We start from the raw sequence: 21,433 nt of genomic DNA on the forward strand, positions 1-21,433 counted from the left end.
ATGAGGGGGGAGGGGGATGTTATTCCATGTGTGGCGAGGTGGCGATGGGAATGAATAAGGGCAGACAGTGTGAATTGTGTGCATGTGTATGTATGTATATGTCTGTGTGTGTATATATATGTGTACATTGAGATGTATGGGTATGTATATTTGCGTGTGGGGACGTGTATGTATATACATGTGTATGGGGGTGGGTTGGGCCATTTCTTTCGTCTGTTTCCTTGCACTACCTCGCAAACGCGGGAGACAGTGACAAAGCAAAATAATAATAATAATAATATATCAAACTTTCAAACTATTTGCCATTTCCCGCGTTAGCGAGGTGGCATTAAGAACAGTGGACTGGGCCTCTGAGGGAATATCCTCACCTGGCCCCCTTCTCTGTTCCTTCTTTTGGAAAATTAAAAAAAAAACAAAAAAAACGAGAGGGGAGGATTTGCAGCCCCCCGCTCCCTCCCCTTTTAGTCGCCTTCTACGACACGCAGGGAATACGTGGGAAGTATTCTTTTTTTTAAAGGGGAAGTAAATGTTTATAGTTGTGTTACTGGAGTGATAGATTTCATACATGGTGCTCTGACAAGAAAATAGTGAAATTGGAAAAAATGTAGCTTAGACATTGAAGCTTATTCTTTTTTTGTTTTCAAAGTGATAGAGACGGAAAGCAAAAAGGTGTTTTTCATAAATGTACTGGAAAAGTTGAGGTCCAGATAAATTTTTGGTCTGTCAAGGCTTTATTATGGCGGATGACCAACTACCTACCCTCATGTATCCAAGATATGGTTGTACTTTGTGTAATGAAGAAAACTGAGAAACATTATAAGCCAATCTCCTGTTTCATGATAAGAGAAGTGGACCAGGCAGTATGATACAGTGGTTAAATTTATGAAAACTACTATTGACGTTTGTGTAAATAAATTATACATTTCCCTTTTCCATAAACAGAGGTTGAACCATTATGTGACATTCATTTTTTCATTTCATTTCAAGCTAGAAGTTTCAGTTTTCTAAATTATTTCTTACATTTTTCATATGTATATATATGTATGTGTGTGTGTGTGTGTGTGTGTGTGTGTGTGTATGTGTGTATATATATATATATATATATATATATATATATATATATATATATATTATTTTTTTTTTTCATTATACTTTGTCGCTGTCTCCCGCGTTTGCGAGGTAGCGCAAGGAAACAGACGAAAGAAATGGCCCAACCCCCCCCCCCCATACACATGTATATACATACGTCCACACACGCAAATATACATACTTACACAGCTTTCCATGGTTTACCCCAGACGCTTCACATACCTTGCTTCAATCCACTGACAGCACGTCAACCCCGGTATACCACATCGCTCCAATTCACTCTATTCCTTGCCCTCCTTTCACCCTCCTGCATGTTCAGGCCCCGATCACACAAAATCTTTTTCACTCCATCTTTCCACCTCCAATTTGGTCTCCCTCTTCTCCTTGTTCCCTCCACCTCCGACACATATATCCTCTTGGTCAATCTTTCCTCACTCATCCTCTCCATGTGCCCAAACCACTTCAAAATACCCTCTTCTGCTCTCTCAACCACGCTCTTTTTATTTCCACACATCTCTCTTACCCTTACGTTACTCACTCGATCAAACCACCTCACACCACACATTGTCCTCAAACATCTCATTTCCAGCACATCCATCCTCCTGCGCACAACTCTATCCATAGCCCACGCCTCGCAACCATACAACATTGTTGGAACAACTATTCCTTCAAACATACCCATTTTTGCTTTCCGAGATAATGTTCTCGACTTCCACACATTCTTCAAGGCCCCCAGGATTTTCGCCAGCTCCCCCACCCTATGATCCACTTCCGCTTCCATGGTTCCATCCGCTGCCAGATCCACTCCCAGATATCTAAAACACTTCACTTCCTCCAGTTTTTCTCCATTTAAACTCACCTCCCAATTGACTTGACCCTCAACCCTACTGTACCTAATAACCTTGCTCTTATTCACATTTACTCTTAACTTTCTTCTTCCACACACTTCTCCAAACTCAGTCACCAGCTTCTGCAGTTTCTCACATGAATCAGCCACCAGCGCTGTATCATCAGCGAACAACAACTGACTCACTTCCCAAGCTCTCTCATCCCCAACAGACTTCATACTTGCCCCTCTTTCCAAAACTCTTGCATTTACCTCCCTAACAACCCCATCCATAAACAAATTAAACAACCATGGAGACATCACACACCCCTGCCGCAAACCTACATTCACTGAGAACCAATCACTTTCCTCTCTTCCTACACGTACACATGCCTTACATCCTCGATAAAAACTTTTCACTGCTTCTAACAACTTTCCTCCCACACCATATATTCTTAATACCTTCCACAGAGCATCTCTATCAATTCTATCATACGCCTTCTCCAGATCCATAAATGCTACATACAAATCCATTTGCTTTTCTAAGTATTTCTCACATACATTCTTCAAAGCAAACACCTGATCCACACATCCTCTACCACTTCTGAAACCACACTGCTCTTCCCCAATCTGATGCTCTGTACATGCCTTCACCCTCTCAATCAATACCCTCCCATATAATTTACCAGGAATACTCAACAAACTTATACCTCTGTAATTTGAGCACTCACTCTTATCCCCTTTGCCTTTGTACAATGGCACTATGCACGCATTCCGCCAATCCTCAGGCACCTCACCATGAGTCATACATACATTAAATAACCTTACCAACCAGTCAACAATATATATATATATATAAATATATATATATATGGATTGAAGCAAGGCATGTGAAGCGTCTGGGGTAAACCATGGAAAGCTGTGTAGGTATGTATATTTGCGTGTGTGGACGTGTATATGTACATGTGTATGGGGGGGGGGTTGGGCCATTTCTTTCGTCTGTTTCCTTGCGCTACCTCGCAAACGCGGGAGACAGCGACAAAGTATAAAAAAAAAAAAAAAAAAAAATATATATATATATATATATATATATATATGTATTTATTAATATATATATATATATATATATATATATATATATATATATATATATATATATATATATATATATATATATATTTTTTTTTTATACTATCCGCCATTTCCCACGACAGCGAGGTAGCGTTAAGAACAGAGGACTGGGCCTTTGAGGAAATATCCTCACCTGGCCCTCTTCTCTGTTCCTTCTTTTGGAAAATTAAAAAAAAGAAAAAAAAAACGAGAGGGGAGGATTTCCAGCCCCCCGCTCCCTTCCCTTTTAGTCGCCTTCTACGATACGCAGGGAATACGTGGGAAGTATTCTTTCTCCCCTATCCCCAGGGATAATATATATATATATATATATATATATATATATATATATATATATATATATATATATATATATATATATATATATATATATATATATATATATATATATTCTTTCTTTTCTTTCAAACTATTCGCCATTTCCCGCATTAGCGAGGTAGCGTTAAGAACAGAGGACTGGGCCTTTGAGGGAATACCCTCACCTGGCCCAATTCTCTGTTCCTTCTTTTGAAAAAAAAAAAAAAAAAAAAAAAAAAAAAAAAAAACGAGAGGGGAGGATTTCCAGCCCCCCGCTCCCTCCCCTTTTAGTCGCCTTCTACGACACGCAGGGAATACGTGGGAAGTATTCTTAATCCCCTATATATATATATATATATATATATATATATATATATATATTATCCCTGGGGATAGGGGTGAAAGAATACTTCCCACGCATTCCTTGCGTGTCGTAGAAGGCGACTAGAGGGGACGAGAGCGGGGGGCCAGAAATCCTCCCCTCCTTGTATTTTTAACTTTCTAAAATGGGAAACAGAAGAAGGAGTCACGCGGGGAGTGCTCATCCTCCTCGAAGGCTCAGATTGGGGTGTCTAAATGTGTGTGGATGTAACCAAGATGTGAAAAAAGGAGAGATAGGTAGTATGTTTGAGGAAAGGAACCTGGATGTTTTGGCTCTGAGTGAAACGAAGCTCAAGGGTAAAGGGGAAGAGTGGTTTGGGAATGTCTTGGGAGTAAAGTCAGGGGTTAGTGAGAGGACAAGAGCAAGGGAAGGAGTAGCACTACTCCTAAAACAGGAGTTGTGGGAGTATGTGATAGAATGTAAGAAAGTGAATTCTCGATTGATATGGGTAAAACTGAAAGTTGATGGAGAGGGATGGGTGATTATTGGTGCATATGCACCTGGGCATGAGAAGAAAGATCATGAGAGGCAAGTGTTTTGGGAGCAGTTGAATGAGCGTGTTAGTGGTTTTGATGCACGAGACCGGGTCATAGTGATGGGTGATTTGAATGCAAAGGTGAGTAATGTGGCAGTTGAGGGAATAATTGGTATACATGGGGTGTTCAGTGTTGTAAATGGAAATGGTGAAGAGCTTGTAGATTTATGTGCTGAAAAAGGACTGGTGATTGGGAATACCTGGTTTAAAAAGTGAGATATACATAAGTAAACGTATATAAGTAGGAGAGATGGCCAGAGAGCGTTATTGGATTACGTGTTAATTGACAGGCGCGCGAAAGAGAGACTTTTGGATGTTAATGTGCTGAGAGGTGCAACTAGAGGGATGTTTGATCATTATCTTGTGGAGGCTAAGGTGAAGATTTGTATGGGTTTTCAGAAAAGAAGAGTGAATGTAGGGGTGAAGAGGTTGGTGAGAGTAAGTGAGCTTGGGAAGGAGACTTGTGTGAGGAAGTACCAGGAGAGACTGAGTACGGAATGGAAAAAGGTGAGAACAATGGAAGTAAGGGGAGTGGGGGAGGAATGGGATGTATTTAGGGAATCAGTGATGGATTGCACAAAAGATGCTTGTGGCATGAGAAGAGTGGGAAGTGGGTTGATTGGAAAGGGTAGTGAGTGGTGGGATGAAGAAGTAAGATTATTAGTGAAAGAGAAGAGAGAGGCATTTGGACGATTTTTGCAAGGAAAAAATGCAATTGAGTGGGAGATGTATAAAAGAAAGAGATAGGAGGTCAAGAGAAAGGTGCAAGAGGTGAAAGAGAGGGCAAATGAGAGTTGGGGTGAGACAGTATCATTAAATTTTAGGGAGAATAAAAAGATGTTCTGGAAGGAGGTAAATAAAGTGCGTAAGACATGGGAGCAAATGGGAACTTCAGTGAAGGGGGCAAATGGGGAGGTGATAACAAGTAGTGGTGATGTGAGAAGGAGATGGAGTGAGTATTTTGAAGGTTTGTTGAATGTGTTTGATGATAGAGTGGCAGATATAGGTTGTTTTGGTCGAGGTGGTGTGCAAAGTGAGAGGGTTAGGGAAAATGATTTGGTAAACAGAGAAGAGGTAGTAAAAGCTTTGCGGAAGATGAAAGCCGGCAAGGAAGCATGTTTGGATGGTATTGCAGTGGAATTTATTAAAAAAGGGGGTGACTGTATTATTGACTGGTTGGTAAGGTTATTTAATGTATGTATGACTCATGGTGAGGTGCCTGAGGATTGGCGGAATGCGTGCATAGTGCCATTGTACAAAGGCAAAGGGGATAAGAGTGAGTGCTCAAATTACAGAGGCATAAGTTTGTTCAGTATTCCTGGTAAATTATATGGGAGGGTATTGATTGAGAGGGTGAAGGCATGTATAGAGCATCAGATTGGGGAAGAGCAGTGTGGTTTCAGAAGTGGTAGAGGATGTGTGGATCAGGTGTTTGCTTTGAAGAATGTATGTGAGAAATACTTAGAAAAGCAAATGGATTTGTATGTAGCATTTATGGATCTGGAGAAGGCATATGATAGAGTTGATAGAGATGCTCTGTGGAAGGTATTAAGAATATATGGTGTGGGAGGCAAGTTGTTAGAAGCAGTGAAAAGTTTTTATCGAGGATGTAAGGCATGTGTACGTGTAGGAAGAGAGGAAAGTGATTGGTTCTCAGTGAATGTAGGTTTGCGGCAGGGGTGTGTGATGTCTCCATGGTTGTTTAATTTGTTTATGGATGGGGTTGTAAAGGAGGTAAATGCAAGAGTCCTGGAAAGAGGGGCAAGTATGAAGTCTGTTGGGGATGAGAGAGCTTGGGAAGTGAGTCAATTGTTGTTCGCTGATGATACAGCGCTGGTGGCTGATTCATGTGAGAAACTGCGGAAGCTGGTGACTGAGTTTGGTAAAGTGTGTGGAAGAAGAAAGTTGAGAGTAAATGTGAATAAGAGCAAGGTTATTAGGTACAGTAGGGGTGAGGGTCAAGTCAATTGGGAGGTGAGTTTGAATGGAGAAAAACTGGAGGAAGTGAAGTGTTTTAGATATCTGGGAGTGGATCTGTCAGCGGATGGAACCATGGAAGCGGAAGTGGATCATAGGGTGGGGGAGGGGGCGAAAATTTTGGGAGCCTTGAAAAATGTGTGGAAGTCGAGGACATTATCTCGGAAAGCAAAAATGGGTATGTTTGAGGGAATAGTGGTTCCAACAATGCTGTATGGTTGCGAGGCGTGGGCTATGGATAGAGATGTGCGCAGGAGGATGGATGTGCTGGAAATGAGATGTTTGAGGACAATGTGTGGTGTGAGGTGGTTTGATCGAGTAAGTAACGTAAGGGTAAGAGAGATGTGTGGAAATAAGAAGAGCGTGGTCGAGAGAGCAGAAGAGGGTGTTTTGAAATGGTTTGGGCACATGGAGAGAATGAGTGAGGAGAGATTGACCAAGAGGATATATGTGTCGGAGGTGGAGGGAACGAGGAGAAGAGGGAGACCAAATTGGAGGTGGAAAGATGGAGTGAAAAAGATTTTGTGTGATTGGGGCCTGAACATGCAGGAGGGTGAAAGGAGGGCAAGAAATAGAGTGAATTGGAGTCATGTGGTATACAGGGGTTGACGTGCTGTCAGTGGATTGAAGCAAGGCATGTGAAGCGTCTGGGGTAAACCATGGAAAGCTGTGTAGGTATGTATATTTGCGTGTGTGGACGTGTGTATGTACATGTGTATGGGGGGGGGGGTTGGGCCATTTCTTTCGTCTGTTTCCTTGCGCTACCTCGCAAACGCGGGAGACAGCGACAAAGTATAAAAAAAAAAAAAAAAAAAAAATATATATATATATATATATATATATATATATATATATATATATATATATATATATATATATATATATATATATATATATATACATATATATATATATATATATTATCCCTGGGGATAGGGGATTAAGAATACTTCCCACGTATTCCCTGCGTGTCGTAGAAGGCGACTAAAAGGAGAGGGAGCAGGGGGCTGGAAATCCTCCCCTCTCGTTTTTTTTTTTTCTCCAAAAGAAGGAACGGAGGGGGCCAGGTGAGGATATTCCAAAAAAGGCCCAGTCCTCTGTTCTTAACGCTACCTTGCTAACGCGGGAAATGGCAAACAGTTTAAAAGAAAAAAGATATATATATATATATATATATATATATATATATATATATATATATATATATATATATATATCCCTGGGGATAGGGGAGAAAGAATACTTCCCACACATTCCCTGCGTGTTGTAGAAGGCGACTAAAAGGGGAGGGAGCGGGGGGGGCTGGAAATCCTCCCCCCTCGCTTTTTTTAGTTTTCCAAAAGAAGGAACAGAGTAGGGCCAGGTGAGGATATTCCACAAAGGCCCAGTCCTCTGTTCTTAACGCTACCTCGCTAACGCGGGAAATGGCGAATAGTTTAAAAGAAAGAAAGAATATATATATATATATATATATATATATATATATATATACAGTCATTTCAAATGTTAATGACATGACATTGCTGCTAAATCAAACTTTAACCCATACTAAATCATAACATAAAATATAACATAATAAAAGGTTTCTTTGGTCAAAATAATAATGCAAGATATTCTATAATGTGATGGGTAGGAGCTTGATTGGCAGCCACTGACAAATGAGGCATTCCAGGTCATACTCTCCTGGGTATGGTGAGCATATAGTGAGCAAGAACTTCATTGGATGTCAAACTACATTCCTTTGATCGAGATAGCTGTCTTTTCTTTCTTCCTTACCCACATGTGGACCACTGACATTCTGTCCCCAAGCATACAATCTCTTCTTGTTACACATAACAGGACAACATTCAAACTCACAACTCATTTTCTTTGTAACTCCAGATTTTCTTGTGGTGAGCACTATGCGACAGCCTGCCTTTTGACAAAACGGTAGAAATAATTGATAGAGGTAGTAAGTAAGAACATTAGGTGGAATCATTAGACAGACCATTAGGTGGGATCACTAGGTAGGAACCTTAGGAAACCTTGTGCTAGTTTATCCTGCCAGTGGCCTGTTAAGGGCGAGGCACCGGAGAGACTTTCGCCGCAGCCAACTCCTTCAGGGAAGTTCCTAGAGGGAATGGGCGTTAGAGCTCTGATACATATATATATTCTGTTGATGCTCCCTTGGCACACAGATACTCAATAATTATGAGTCGAGTATTGAAGAGATGTTTCACAGTTATAGCATTTCAACACTTATAAGCAGAACTTAATGGCCCCTTAACAAAATTTTGAGCTGAAGAATCTTCTGCATAAAAAACAAAACCTGAATGAGGTTTTACAGCAAGCCTGTTTTCTGAAGAAAAATGTAATTTATCAAGCAAATAATCGTGAAGTTAATAAGAAATGCAAATACTCCATAGCTTTATGATGAGATAACAGTAACAAAACACAATTTTGACCTTGGAATCGTATTTCACATGAAAAATAGAACATACTTAAGTTTCAGAATTTATTTCACGAACACCAGCACGATATTCTTTGGGCCAGAAAACTTTTTGTTCCAAATTCAGAATATACCATACTGAAGTTATCCAGTAACGTAAAATATTCTAAAGCTTATTTGAGCCAACAGCCGACAGACAGCCTGGACTGTCTCAGCTTAGAAAATAAATCTTAAAACTGTAATCAATCAAACATCCAATGATTTGTCTCTAGATTCTTATTCAGCATGAAACTGGACGTATAAGGATGGAGTTTAAAATGTTTTGAGTGCTTGGGACCTGAACACACATGAGGGTCTAAGGCATGTATGATAGAGTGAATTGTACAATATGGTACACGGGGAGAAATGGTGTCAGTGGATTGAACCAAGGTACATGAAGCATACAAGGGGAACCCATGGAAAAGTGTGCGAGTTCTGAATTTACATAGGGGGCTGTGGTTTCCATGCATCACACTTGATGGCTAGAGAATGTATGTGAACAACTTAAGCCATTTCTTGTTTCTAGCATTACCTCGCTTGTGTGGAAAATGGTATTCAAGCATGGATTCTAAATAACTTTAAAATGTTATTTCAGTAGGGAAAAGCATAGAAAGCATCTGCTCTCTTATAGCAAAAGCAGAGCAGAACATTCTTTTACTGCTGTCTGTCTGAATACATCTAAAAAAATTCACAAGAAAAAAAAAAAAGCAATGAAAGGCTCATTGACCTGCCATGCATCCATAGCAGCATGTACTATGGATAATCTTTTGATTAAGAAATTCAAAATTGTATGCTTAACAACACAGCCTGCATTATCAGCGAGCGACAGGGTGAAAGGGTGAAATGTTTACTGATAATGTCTGTCATGTCAGTGAATGGGTGACATTTGCACAACTTGCCATATTGCTATACTTCTTTCACACTCTCATTCAAACTCAGAAACCAGCTTCTGCGATTTCTCACTTGAATCTACCACATGGGCTGTATCATCTGCAAACATCAACTGAGTCAACCCTTAAGTCCCCTACCTGCAATACACTGCAGACCTACCTCTTCCTTCAAGACCCTCATGGTTAATTCTCTCACCATCCTGCCTATAAACAGATTGAACATACACTACTTTCTACATATTTTGTGTAATTATGTATGATACATGTGCAAAATCTCTTACTCTGAAAGGAACATGATAATCTTCACATGTATGTAATTCTTTTTTTTGTTTTATCATTCCAAAGTTATATTTTTTCAATACAAAGAATATGTATAACAATTAATAAACCTTTACTTACATGTGGGTGAGATTCCCAGACGAAAATGTTCTGGGTGTGACTGTGAAACATGAGGCAATACATCACATTTCTCTGTGTAGTTATAAAATTCAACTTTAGATACGTGAATTTACATATATTCATAATACTTGGTAATTATTTTCTGTTTTGATTTTGCTACACCTGGGAATATGGGTATAGGTATGAACATCTGTCAAGCTTTACATGTACAATTTTGTAATATTTAACGTCATCTAGGAAAGTTGTTACATACTCTCCTCTGTATACTAGCTGAGTTGTTGAAAAGATGGCATGGATACTAAAACAATCTCCAAGATACAAATAGTAGTTTTTATGACTCGCTGCTTGCCGACTTACTGAGCACAGGATTTTTTAAAATCCTATCAAGCACATGCACTCAACTCCTAAAGGTTGTCCATACAGAATATGGCATATTAAAGGCAGTCCATACAGAATGACATATTTACAGACGCATTAATGCGTTAAGCCTAATGGTAATGTTGACAAAAAATGGATTTCTCTTATTGAGAAGCTCTGGAAGCAGCAATTGATTTATCTCTCATACTACCTGGGAATGGTAGTACTTCCTGCATAGTCCCTGCATGTCGTGGGAGGTGCTAAAGAGAGTGTGAATGGGCGGCTAGAAACCCTCTCCTCCCCCCTTTTTTTTTTTTTACTTCTGAAAGTTGGGACAAGAGGGAGCCTCTTAAGTGCTTATCCTCCCTGAAGGCTCAGGCTTGAGTGTCTGAATGTGTGGATGTATCAAAGATGAGAAGAGAGAAATCATATGTTTGAAGAGATCATTTGGTTTGAGAATGTATTCAAGATAAAGTTAGGGGTTAGTGTGAGGGTGAGAGTGTGGAAACAATAGCACTTCTGCTAATGGAGTTGTGGTAATGTGAGGGTGTAATGAGGTGAGCCCCAAATTGATGAGCAAGAATGAAAGTGGATTATGAGAGGTGGGCGATTATTAACGCTTATGCACCCAGAAATGACAGGACTAAGAGAGGTGAGTGTTTAGGGAGGAGCTGAGTAATACCTGTTTTTGCTGTGTGGGGATGGAGTTTTATGTTTGTTAGGCCCAGTCTCTTGAACATTCTCTACTATCAAACAACTTCTCACATTCATGTAAAGTGTCTGCATTAACCATGCCCTCGGTCTTTCTGTGCCATTCATCCACCACTTTATAAAAATTCTCCATCCTTTTTAGCAAGTTTCTTGCTTTATTTCATGTTATGTCCTCTGTTTGCTTCATTCCTACATCTCTTGAAGAACTGCTCTTTGTCCATATCGTCAGTCTCTTTTAAAAGCTGTAAAGATATGATCAGGTCACCCCTTACACTTTTCTCTTCCTATAACTTGGCTCTCATTACTATTTTTTTTTATCTCCTCTGGAGCTTTTCTATGAGCTCTTTGTCCTTCTTTAGGTGCACTGACCAAACATGACAAGTATATTCTAAATTTGGCTTTATGTAGGACATGAATAGATTGCAATTTCCTTATCCCTATGCCTGAAACCTTTTCTGATATTTGCCATCATACAGTTTACCTCCCAAACTATTCTCCTCATACCGGGCACTGGCAACAAGTTGGGATGACACTGACTCCCAACTTCTTCTCACACTCAAGAGACCTGAAGCTTACGACTCCACTTATTGGCCAGCATATATATCTTTATGGAATAAAACATTTTATTTAATATATTCATCACTGTTAGAGTTGATTCCATGACTGTCTGAAGAGGATATGAAGAAATTCTTTTAGAGTGGTGAATGAATGGACTAGAAAGAATGAGGACATGGTTAATGCTGACTGCATACATAAATTTAAGAGGTCGTATTATAGTAGAAAATGCTCAAGAGATGGGGCCCCATGATTGCACAGTACGAACAGGTAATTACTTATACAAACTAAGTACTTTTTTTATGTTATCTGAGAAGGCATGGGCAGCTGAGGCCTTCATCAAGGCCATCCCATTAATGCTATATATATTCACCTATTTATCATACTTTGTCGCTGTCTTCCTTGTTAGCGAGGTAGCGCAAGGAAACAGACGAAAGAATGGCCCAACCCACCCACATACACATGTACACGTCCACACACGCACATAAACAAACCTATACATCTCAATGTATACATTTTTTTATTATTTTGCTTTGTCGCTGTCTCCCGCGTTTGCAAGGTAGCACAAGGAAACAGACGAAAGAAATGGCCCAACCCACCCCCATAAACATGTATATAAATACACGTCCACACACACAAATATACATACCTATACATCTCAATGTACACATATATATACACACACAGACACATACATATATACCCATGCACACAATTCACACTGTCTGCCTTTATTCATTCCCATCGCCACCTTGTCACACATGTAATACCATCCCCCTCCCCCCTCATGTGTGCGAGGTAGCGCTAGGAAAAGACAACAAAGGCCCCATTTGCTTACACTCAGTCTCTAGCAGTCATGCAATAATGCCCAAAACCACAGCTCCCTTTCCACATCCAGGCCCCACACAACTTTCCATGGTTTACCCCAGACGCTTCACATGCCCTGATTCAATCCACTGACAGCATGTCAACTCCGGTATACCACATCGATCCAATTCACTCTATTCCTTGCCCGCCTTTCACCCTCCTGCATGTTCAGGCCCCGATCACTCAAAATCTTTTTCACTCCATCTTTCCACCTCCAATTTGGTCTCCCACTTCTCCTCGTTCCCTCCACCTCCGACACATATATCCTCTTGGTCAATCTTTCCTCACTCATTCTCTCCATGTACCCAAACCATTTCAAAACACCCTCTTCTGCTCTCTCAACCACGCTCTTTTTAGTTCCACACATCTCTCCCACCCTTACATTACTTACTCGATCAAACCACCTCACACCACACATTGTCCTCAAACATCTCATTTCCAGCACATCCACCCTCCTGCGCACAACTCTATCCATAGCCCACGCCTCGCAACCATACAACATTGTTGGAACCACTATTCCTTCAAACATACCCATTTTTGCTTTCCGAGATAGTGTTCTCAACTTCCACACATTCTTCAACGCTCCCAGGATTTTCGCCCCCTCCCCCATCCTATGATTCACTTCCGCTTCCATGGTTCCATCCGCTGCCAGATCCACTCCCAGATATCTAAAACACTTTACTTCCTCCAGTTTTTCTCCATTCAAACTTATCTCCCAATTGACTTGACCCTCAACCCTACTGTACCTAATAACCTTGCTCTTATTCACATTTACTCTCCACTCTCTTCTTTCACACACTTTAACAAACTTAGTCACCAGCTTCTGCAGTTTCTCACATGAATCAGCCACCAGCGCTGTATCATCAGCGAACAACAACTGACTCACTTCCCAAGCTCTCTCATCCATAACAGACTGCATACTTGCCCTCTTTCCAAAACTCTAGCATTCACTTCCCTAACAACCCCATCCATAAACAAATTAAACAACCATGGAGACATCATGCAACCCTGCCGCAAACCTACATTTACTGAGAACCAATCACTTTCCTCTCTTCCTACACATACACATACCTTACATCCTCGATAAAAACGTTTCACTGCTTCTAACAACTTGCCTCCCACACCATATATTCTTAACACCTTCCACAGAGCATCTCTATCAACTCTCTCATATGCCTTCTCCAGATCCATAAATGCTACATACAAATCCATTTGCTTTTCTAAGTATTTCTCGCATACATTCTTCAAAGCAAACACCTGATCCACACATCCTCTACCACTTCTGAAACCACACTGCTCTACCCAATCTGATGCTCTGTACATGCCTTCACCCTCTCAATCAATACCCTCCCATATAATATCCCAGGAATACTCAACAAACTTATACCTCTGTAATTTGAGTACTCACTTTTATCCCCTTTGCATTTGTACAATGGCACTATGCAAGCATTCCGCCAAACCTCAGGCACCTCACCATGAGTCATACATACATTAAATAACCTTACCAACCAGTCACCAATACAGTCACTCCCTTTTTTATTAAATTCCACTGCAGTGCCATCCAAACCCGCTGCTTTACCGGCTTTCATCTTCCGTAAAGCTTTTACTCCTCTTCTCTGTTTACCAAATCATCCTCCCTGACCCTCTCACTTTGCTCACCACCTCGACCAAAACACCCTATATCTGCCACTCTATCATCAAACCTTCAAAATACTCACTCCATCTCCTTCTCACATCACCACTACTTGTTATCACCTCCCCATTAGCCACCTTTACTGATGTTCCCATTTGTTCCCTTGTCTTACGCACTTTATTTACCTCCCGGCCCACCTCCCATGCTTCTCATGCCACAGGCATCTTTTGCGCAAGCCATCACTGCTTCCTAAATACATCCCATTCCTCCCCCACTCCCCTTACGTCCTTTGGTCTCACCTTTTTTCATTCTGTACTCAGTCTCTCTTGGTACTTCCTCACACAAGTCTCCTTCCCAAGCTCACTTACTCTCACCACTCTCTTCACCCCAACATTCTTCTTTTCTGAAAACCTCTACAAATCTTCATTACTTATTTACTTAAGATAATGATCAGACATCCCTCCAGTTGCACCTCTCAGCACATTAACATCCGAAAGTCTCTCTTTCGCATGCCTATCAATTAACACGTAATCCAATAACGGTCTCTGGTCATATCTCCTACTTACGTACGTAGACTTATGTATATCTCTCTTTTTAAACCAGGTATTCCCAATCACCAGTCCTTTTTTGGCACATAAATCTCCAAGCTCTTCACCATTTCCATTTACAACACTGAACACCCCATGTACACCAATTATTTCCTCAACTGCCACATTACTCACCTTTGCATTCAAATCATCCATAAGTATAACCTGGTCTCGTGCATCAAAACTAACACTCTCTCAGTTGCTCCCAAAACACTTGCCTCTCATGATCTTCTTTCTCATGCCCAGGTGCATATGCACCAATAATCACCCATCTCTCTCCATCCACTTTCAGTTTTACCCATATCAATCTAAAGTTTACTTTCTTACACTCTATCACATACTCCCACCACTCCTGTTTCAGGAGTAGTGCCACTCCTTCCCTTGCTCTTGTCCTCTCACTAACCCCTGACTTTACTCCCAAGACATACCCAACCACTCTTCCCCTTTACCCTTGAGCTTCGTTTCACTCAGAGCCAAAACATCTAGGTTCCTTTCCTCAAACATACTACCTATCTCTCCTTTTTTCTCATCTCGGTTACATTCACACACATTCAGACACCCCAATCTGAGCCTTCGAAGAGGATGAGCACTCCCTGCGTGACTCCTTCTTCTGTTTCCCCTTTCAGAAAGTTAAAATACCATACCCTACCCTGAACCTGATGCCCATTTTATCGACCAACCCCTGGGGTGGATGAACGGCTGGGTTGACTGTGGACCAACTACTGTTACCAGGATTTGAACCCAGGTGCTTGACCCTGGGTGGCCCATGAATGCATCATGGTCAGGAATGCTAACAACTACAACACAGGAGTCCATGGTACAGTAACACTTGATAGGTAAACATGACTGCATCCAAGTCTTACAAATATACCGAGTGAGTTCAGATGTTGAATTCCTGCATTTACAGTGAGAAACTGCAGTAGCTGGTGTCAGAGTTTAGGAGTGTGTAAAAAGAGAGAAAACAGTTTAAATTTGAATAAAAGCAAGGTGATTAGGTTTAAGAGAGAAAAGAATGGTTATTTGGAGTGTGAGTTAGCATTAGGTAGAAATGTTAGATAGTAGTAGTTGGTAGGAACATTAGGCAGGAGCCTTAGGTAGTAGTTGTCAGGAGCAACATTAGTTAAGAGCCTCTGCAAACAGTGTGCTAGTTGCCCTCTGCCGGTGGCTGTTAAGGGTGATCCACTAAAGGCTACAAAGCAGCACTGGAGTTCACTCTTATATAGACTCTATTGCCATGACCATCATCTTGAGGGAGTTCCAGTTGGGAGCAGGTGTCACAGATATAGTTTCAATGTTGAAAACTTGGAAGACGTGGAGTGTTTTAAAGACAGAACTGGGAGAGGATATAACAGCCAATGGCATCATGGGGGGATTAAGTAAGCCATGAGTTGGGTGAGGGAGCTAAGGTCATATTAAGGAAAGTGTGGAAGGAGAGATCACAGCCTTTAAGGACAAAGATGAGTGTTTAACATTATGATAGTCCCATTGATATTGTTTGGATGTTAGATGTGGACCTCAGACCAAAATATTAGGAAGATGGTAGATATGTTGGAAATAAAATGTTTGAGGACAGTATGTGGTATAAGGAGGGTTGATAAAATATGAAATAACTGGGTTAAGGGGAGATGGGAGAGTATGTAGGTATAAGAGTATGTATGTAGGTAGTAACTAGTAGGCAGCCATAAATCAGGATTCCCATTACTAGTACTACCCACCTGGATATCGGTAGAATTAATGATGCCTGCATAGGCAGCCAGCACTTCAGTAGTTGCCAAGTTGCACTCTATTGACCCAGGTCTTTTCTTTCTGCATCAACCACACATGGACTGCTGGCATTCTATCCATAAACATTGACATCACGTAACTCACACAACTCATTCTTCTTAACTAGATTTTCCAGCAGTGAGTGTTATGTGCTTGCCCTGCCTTTTGGCAAAATGGTAACTATAGTGGATCTCAGAGGTAGGTACGAATATTAGGCAGGAGCATTAGGTAGACATATTTGGTAATAGTGGTAGTAGGTGGGAACACGAAGCAAGAGCATTAAATAGATGTAGTAGGTGGGAAAATTAGGTAGGAACATTAGGTGGGAGCTTCTTGAAACACTGCACTAGCTAGTAGTTGCCCTCTGCCAGTGGCCTGTTAAGACTAAAAAGTGGCACTAGAGTTCACCAGTTTTGGAGACTCTTGCCATGGCCACCCCATTGAGTGGAGTTCCTGGAGGGAATGGGCAATGAGCTGAAAAGTGTGTGCTGTAATGGTTGAGATATATGGAGAGGATGACTAAGATGTCAAAAGTGAAGGGAACAAGGAAAATGGGGAAATCAAGGAGAGGTAGAAGGATGGCATGAAAGATACTTTGAAGGTTTGGGAATTGAACATCCTGGAGGGTGTGAGGTGTACAAGGAAAAGAGGAAATTGGAGCAGTGGTTTAAAAGATGCTTAGAAGGTTCAGGGCATGAACTTCCTGGAGGGTGTGAGGTGCACAGGGGATAGAGGAAATTTAGTGGTGTGATATACAGGGGAAGACTTGCTATTCAGTGAGGCATATGAAGTGGTTGGAAGAAATCATGAAAGGTTTGTGGATTCATGACAGTTAAAGTTAAATACATATGAGCAAATGAGGTCCTATCTTCAATTGTTCCTGGTGTTTTCTTGCTATGCAGGAAATGGTGAACATGCATACATTGGGTGGGGAGGAGACACAAGTGAAGAAATGATATTTGGGTAAAGAAATCCATTCTAAAATTTCAATACAGGTATAATTAATTAGCCAATTCACATAAGTTAGTACTGCAAAACAGTACCGTAAGCTTGGCTGTGATACACATTGCCATGGGGTTACAAGTTCCACATGAGACTTAGAATGTCATTAGGCTGGAGTGAGAGCCAAATGGAAAGATTAATACTGCATCTGCAATAACATATAATTCTACTACTGTTTGCTGTCTGAACTTGGAAGCTGATAGGTTAATACTGAATAACTACTTCCATAAATTAAGCACTGCACGTTAACATACTATGTACTGTAACAGAAATAAGCAGCCACAAATAATCATTGATACTGTTGCTTTTTCTTACTTTGAGTACAACATGGTACATGAATTTTCTTGCAATATTCTGGCTACCTTGATCTTAATTTTTTAATAATAAAAAAAAATTCAACTGAAAGATCAAAATATGATATTTTGGTCATCTATATGAACATAAACATAAACCAAAATTTTCTGATGGAAAGTCTTCATATATGTATATATATATATATATATATATATATATATATATATATATATATAGTTTTATCAGTAAGTTTGCCAACATTAAGTAATACATAGCAGATTGCATTTGTCTCTCAACACAGCAGTAATCAATCAATATATTCATGTGTTTCCAACAGATCAAGCAAAACAGAGAGCAAGAATACCATAAATACCAATTAAACCACATACAAAGCCAATAGGTCAGTGAAACAGAAGGTAACCATGTACAATACTGATAATTCCAAACAATAAGAGGCATATGTAAACCTTGAAAAAAAGGTTATCACTACAATACTGACTGTATGTATATTTATATATTCCTCCAAATTCTTTAAAATCATCAGATACCTCCTACACTTTCTATCCATTTGCAGCAAACTTCTTCCTTTGAACGTGGGATATTTGAATCATTGATCTTACATTTCTCCAACATCAATGAATGTCAGCTTAGCCAGCTGTTCTTCTAAGTTAGTGCTGTCGAACGATGTAGCTGCACATGTGAAGTATGCAGTATTTGGGGATGATACAGAGTCTTCTGCCTCTTGTTTGTCTGCACTTGAACAGTCATCCACAACAGATGTTTCATCAACCGGGGCGAAGTTAATGGTGGAGCCCAGATGTTCCTCTACAACGGAAGTTCCATCAATTGGGGTGAAGTTAATGGTGGAGCCCAGATGTTGCTCTAAGTACAGCCTGTCCAAACAAATCAACAAAAATCAAATGAAAGACTTGCCCATTCCTGTAATCAATCACTGCAATCTAATAACAGGCTACTGTCACCCAAACACAATCCACTAGAATGCATAAAAATATCAAAATACAGTAAAGCTCTAATTAAATATTTTTTTTTTTTTTTTGCTTTGTCGCTGTCTCCCGCGTTTGCGAGGTAGCGCAAGGAAACAGACGAAAGAAATGGCCCAACCCACCCCCATACACATGTATATACATACGTCCACACACGCAAATATACATACCTACACAGCTTTCCATGGTTTACCCCAGACGCTTCACATGCCTTGATTCAATCCACTGACAGCACGTCAACCCCGGTATACCACATCGCTCCAATTCACTCTATTCCTTGCCCTCCTTTCAACCTCCTGCATGTTCAGGCCCCGATCACACAAAATCTTTTTCACCCCATCTTTCCACCTCCAATTTGGTCTCCCTCTTCTCCTCGTTCCCTCCACCTCCGACACATATATCCTCTTGGTCAATCTTTCCTCACTCATTCTCTCCATGTGCCCAAACCATTTCAAAACACCCTCTTCTGCTCTCTCAACCACGCTCTTTTTATTTCCACACATCTCTCTTACCCTTACGTTACTTACTCGATCAAACCACCTCACACCACACATTGTCCTCAAACATCTCATTTCCAGCACATCCATCCTCCTGCGCACAACTCTATCCATAGCCCACGCCTCGCAACCATACAACATTGTTGGAACCACTATTCCTTCAAACATACCCATTTTTGCTTTCCGAGATAATGTTCTCGACTTCCACACATTCTTCAAGGCTCCCAGAATTTTCGCCCCCTCCCCCACCCTATGATCCACTTCCGCTTCCATGGTTCCATCCGCTGCCAGATCCACTCCCAGATATCTAAAACACTTCACTTCCTCCAGTTTTTCTCCATTCAAACTCACCTCCCAATTGACTTGACCCTCAACCCTACTGTACCTAATAACCTTGTTCTTATTCACATTTACTCTTAACTTTCTTCTTTCACACACTTTACCAAACTCAGTCACCAGCTTCTGCGGTTTCTCACATGAATCAGCCACCAGCGCTGTATCATCAGCGAACAACAACTGACTCACTTCCCAAGCTCTCTCATCCCCAACAGACTTCATACTTGCCCCTCTTTCCAAAACTCTTGCATTCACCTCCCTAACAACCCCATCCATAAACAAATTAAACAACCATGGAGACATCACACACCCATGCCGCAAACCTACATTCACTGAGAACCAATCACTTTCCTCTCTTCCTACACGTACACATGCCTTACATCCTCGATAAAAACTTTTCACTGCTTCTAACAACTTGCCTCCCACACCATATATTCTTAATACCTTCCACAGAGCATTTCTATCAACTCTATCATATGCCTTCTCCAGATCCATAAATGCTATATACAAATCCATTTGCTTTTCTAAGTATTTCTCACACACATTCTTCAAAGCAAACACCTGATCCACACATCCTCTACCACTTCTGAAACCACACTGCTCTTCCCCAATCTGATGCTCTGTACATGCCTTCACCCTCTCAATCAATACCCTCCCATATAATTTACCAGGAATACTCAACAAACTTATACCTCTGTAATTTGAACACTCACTCTTATCCCCTTTGCCTTTGTACAATGGCACTATGCACGCATTCCACCAATCCTCAGGCACCTCACCATGAGTCATACATACATTAAATAACCTTACCAACCAGTCAACAATACAGTCACCCCCTTTTTTAATAAATTCCACTGCAATACTATCCAAACCTGCTGCCTTGCCGGCTTTCATCTTCCGCAAACTGGTAGCACACCAAACTACAGTATCTCCAGCACTAACTTACAACAGTCAGTGATCAAGGAGGGTCAAATGCTTCCTGGGGCCTCTTTGATTGTTATCACAGGACTGAGACCCACACCAAGTCTACTGACAATGCTACTAGCCTTAAGTTCATTCTTAAGGTACACTGTTTTGAGGGTCAGGTTCTGATACAAAAATACTTGTTTACTTCCGATACAAAAATACTTGCTTACTTCTGGTACAAATATACATATTTTTCTTTGAAAAACTTTCTTTTTACTCCTACCCCATTAATCAGCGAGTTTCTGTTCTCTTCCACTAAAAAAAAAAAAAAAAAAAAAAAAAAAAAAAAAAAAAAAAAAAAACTTGTTAGGAACAGAGTCTGTTCCTGTTTGAATTCAGTTGTATCTGGACATAACATATCAGTTTATTAAGTTCTTTATAAAGAACACTCATTTAGGTACAGAAAAGAGAAATTCATCTTAAAAACATTAACCCTAGAAGAGAAAATAAATTTCAAAACCAATAAGTTATACTCACCAAGTATGATGTGGAACAACAACATGCACTTTTGGAAGCGGGAAGCCATTGAAGGTGTTAGCTGTAGCAAGGGAGTAAGCTCCCATATCTGGCCAGATCAGCCATTCTCCACAAGAAAGTGGTGGCAGTTTTATCTCAGATACTATCTGATCTAGGCCATCACAGGTTGGTCCCCAGATAGAGCATGGCATGTAGGTCTCATGTTCAGCGGGTTCCTAAGAAAATAAAAAAAGAAATTGAAAACCTCTTTAAATCTTCATTTTTAAAAATTATTCTGATCACAAACAGGGTTTCAAGAGTATTCAAAAATGGAATGTTTGAGGAATTTCAGCTGATTTCTATGAACTCATAACACAAAATCAAAGGCTGTTACAAGTTATAAAAACTTAT

The 21,433-nt window shown here is 40.5% G+C and overlaps 1 protein-coding gene across 1 annotated transcript in view; it reads right to left on the reverse strand.

Moving 5' to 3' along the window:
• Positions 1-17,443: 17,443 nt before the first annotated feature.
• LOC139755491 (ornithine decarboxylase-like) overlaps positions 17,444-21,433 on the reverse strand; it is an 83,549-nt gene continuing 79,559 nt past the window's right edge. The window contains exons 7-8 of the mRNA XM_071673828.1: positions 21,044-21,258; positions 17,444-18,656 (exon numbers count right to left, since the gene is read on the reverse strand). Of these exons, the coding sequence (XP_071529929.1) occupies positions 18,380-18,656; positions 21,044-21,258 (492 nt within the window). The 3' untranslated portion in view covers positions 17,444-18,379. The remainder of the gene's footprint in view (positions 18,657-21,043; positions 21,259-21,433) is intronic.

Source organism: Panulirus ornatus, chromosome 19 (genome assembly GCF_036320965.1).
Source record: "Panulirus ornatus isolate Po-2019 chromosome 19, ASM3632096v1, whole genome shotgun sequence".
Classification (NCBI taxonomy): Eukaryota; Metazoa; Arthropoda; class Malacostraca; order Decapoda; family Palinuridae; genus Panulirus; species Panulirus ornatus.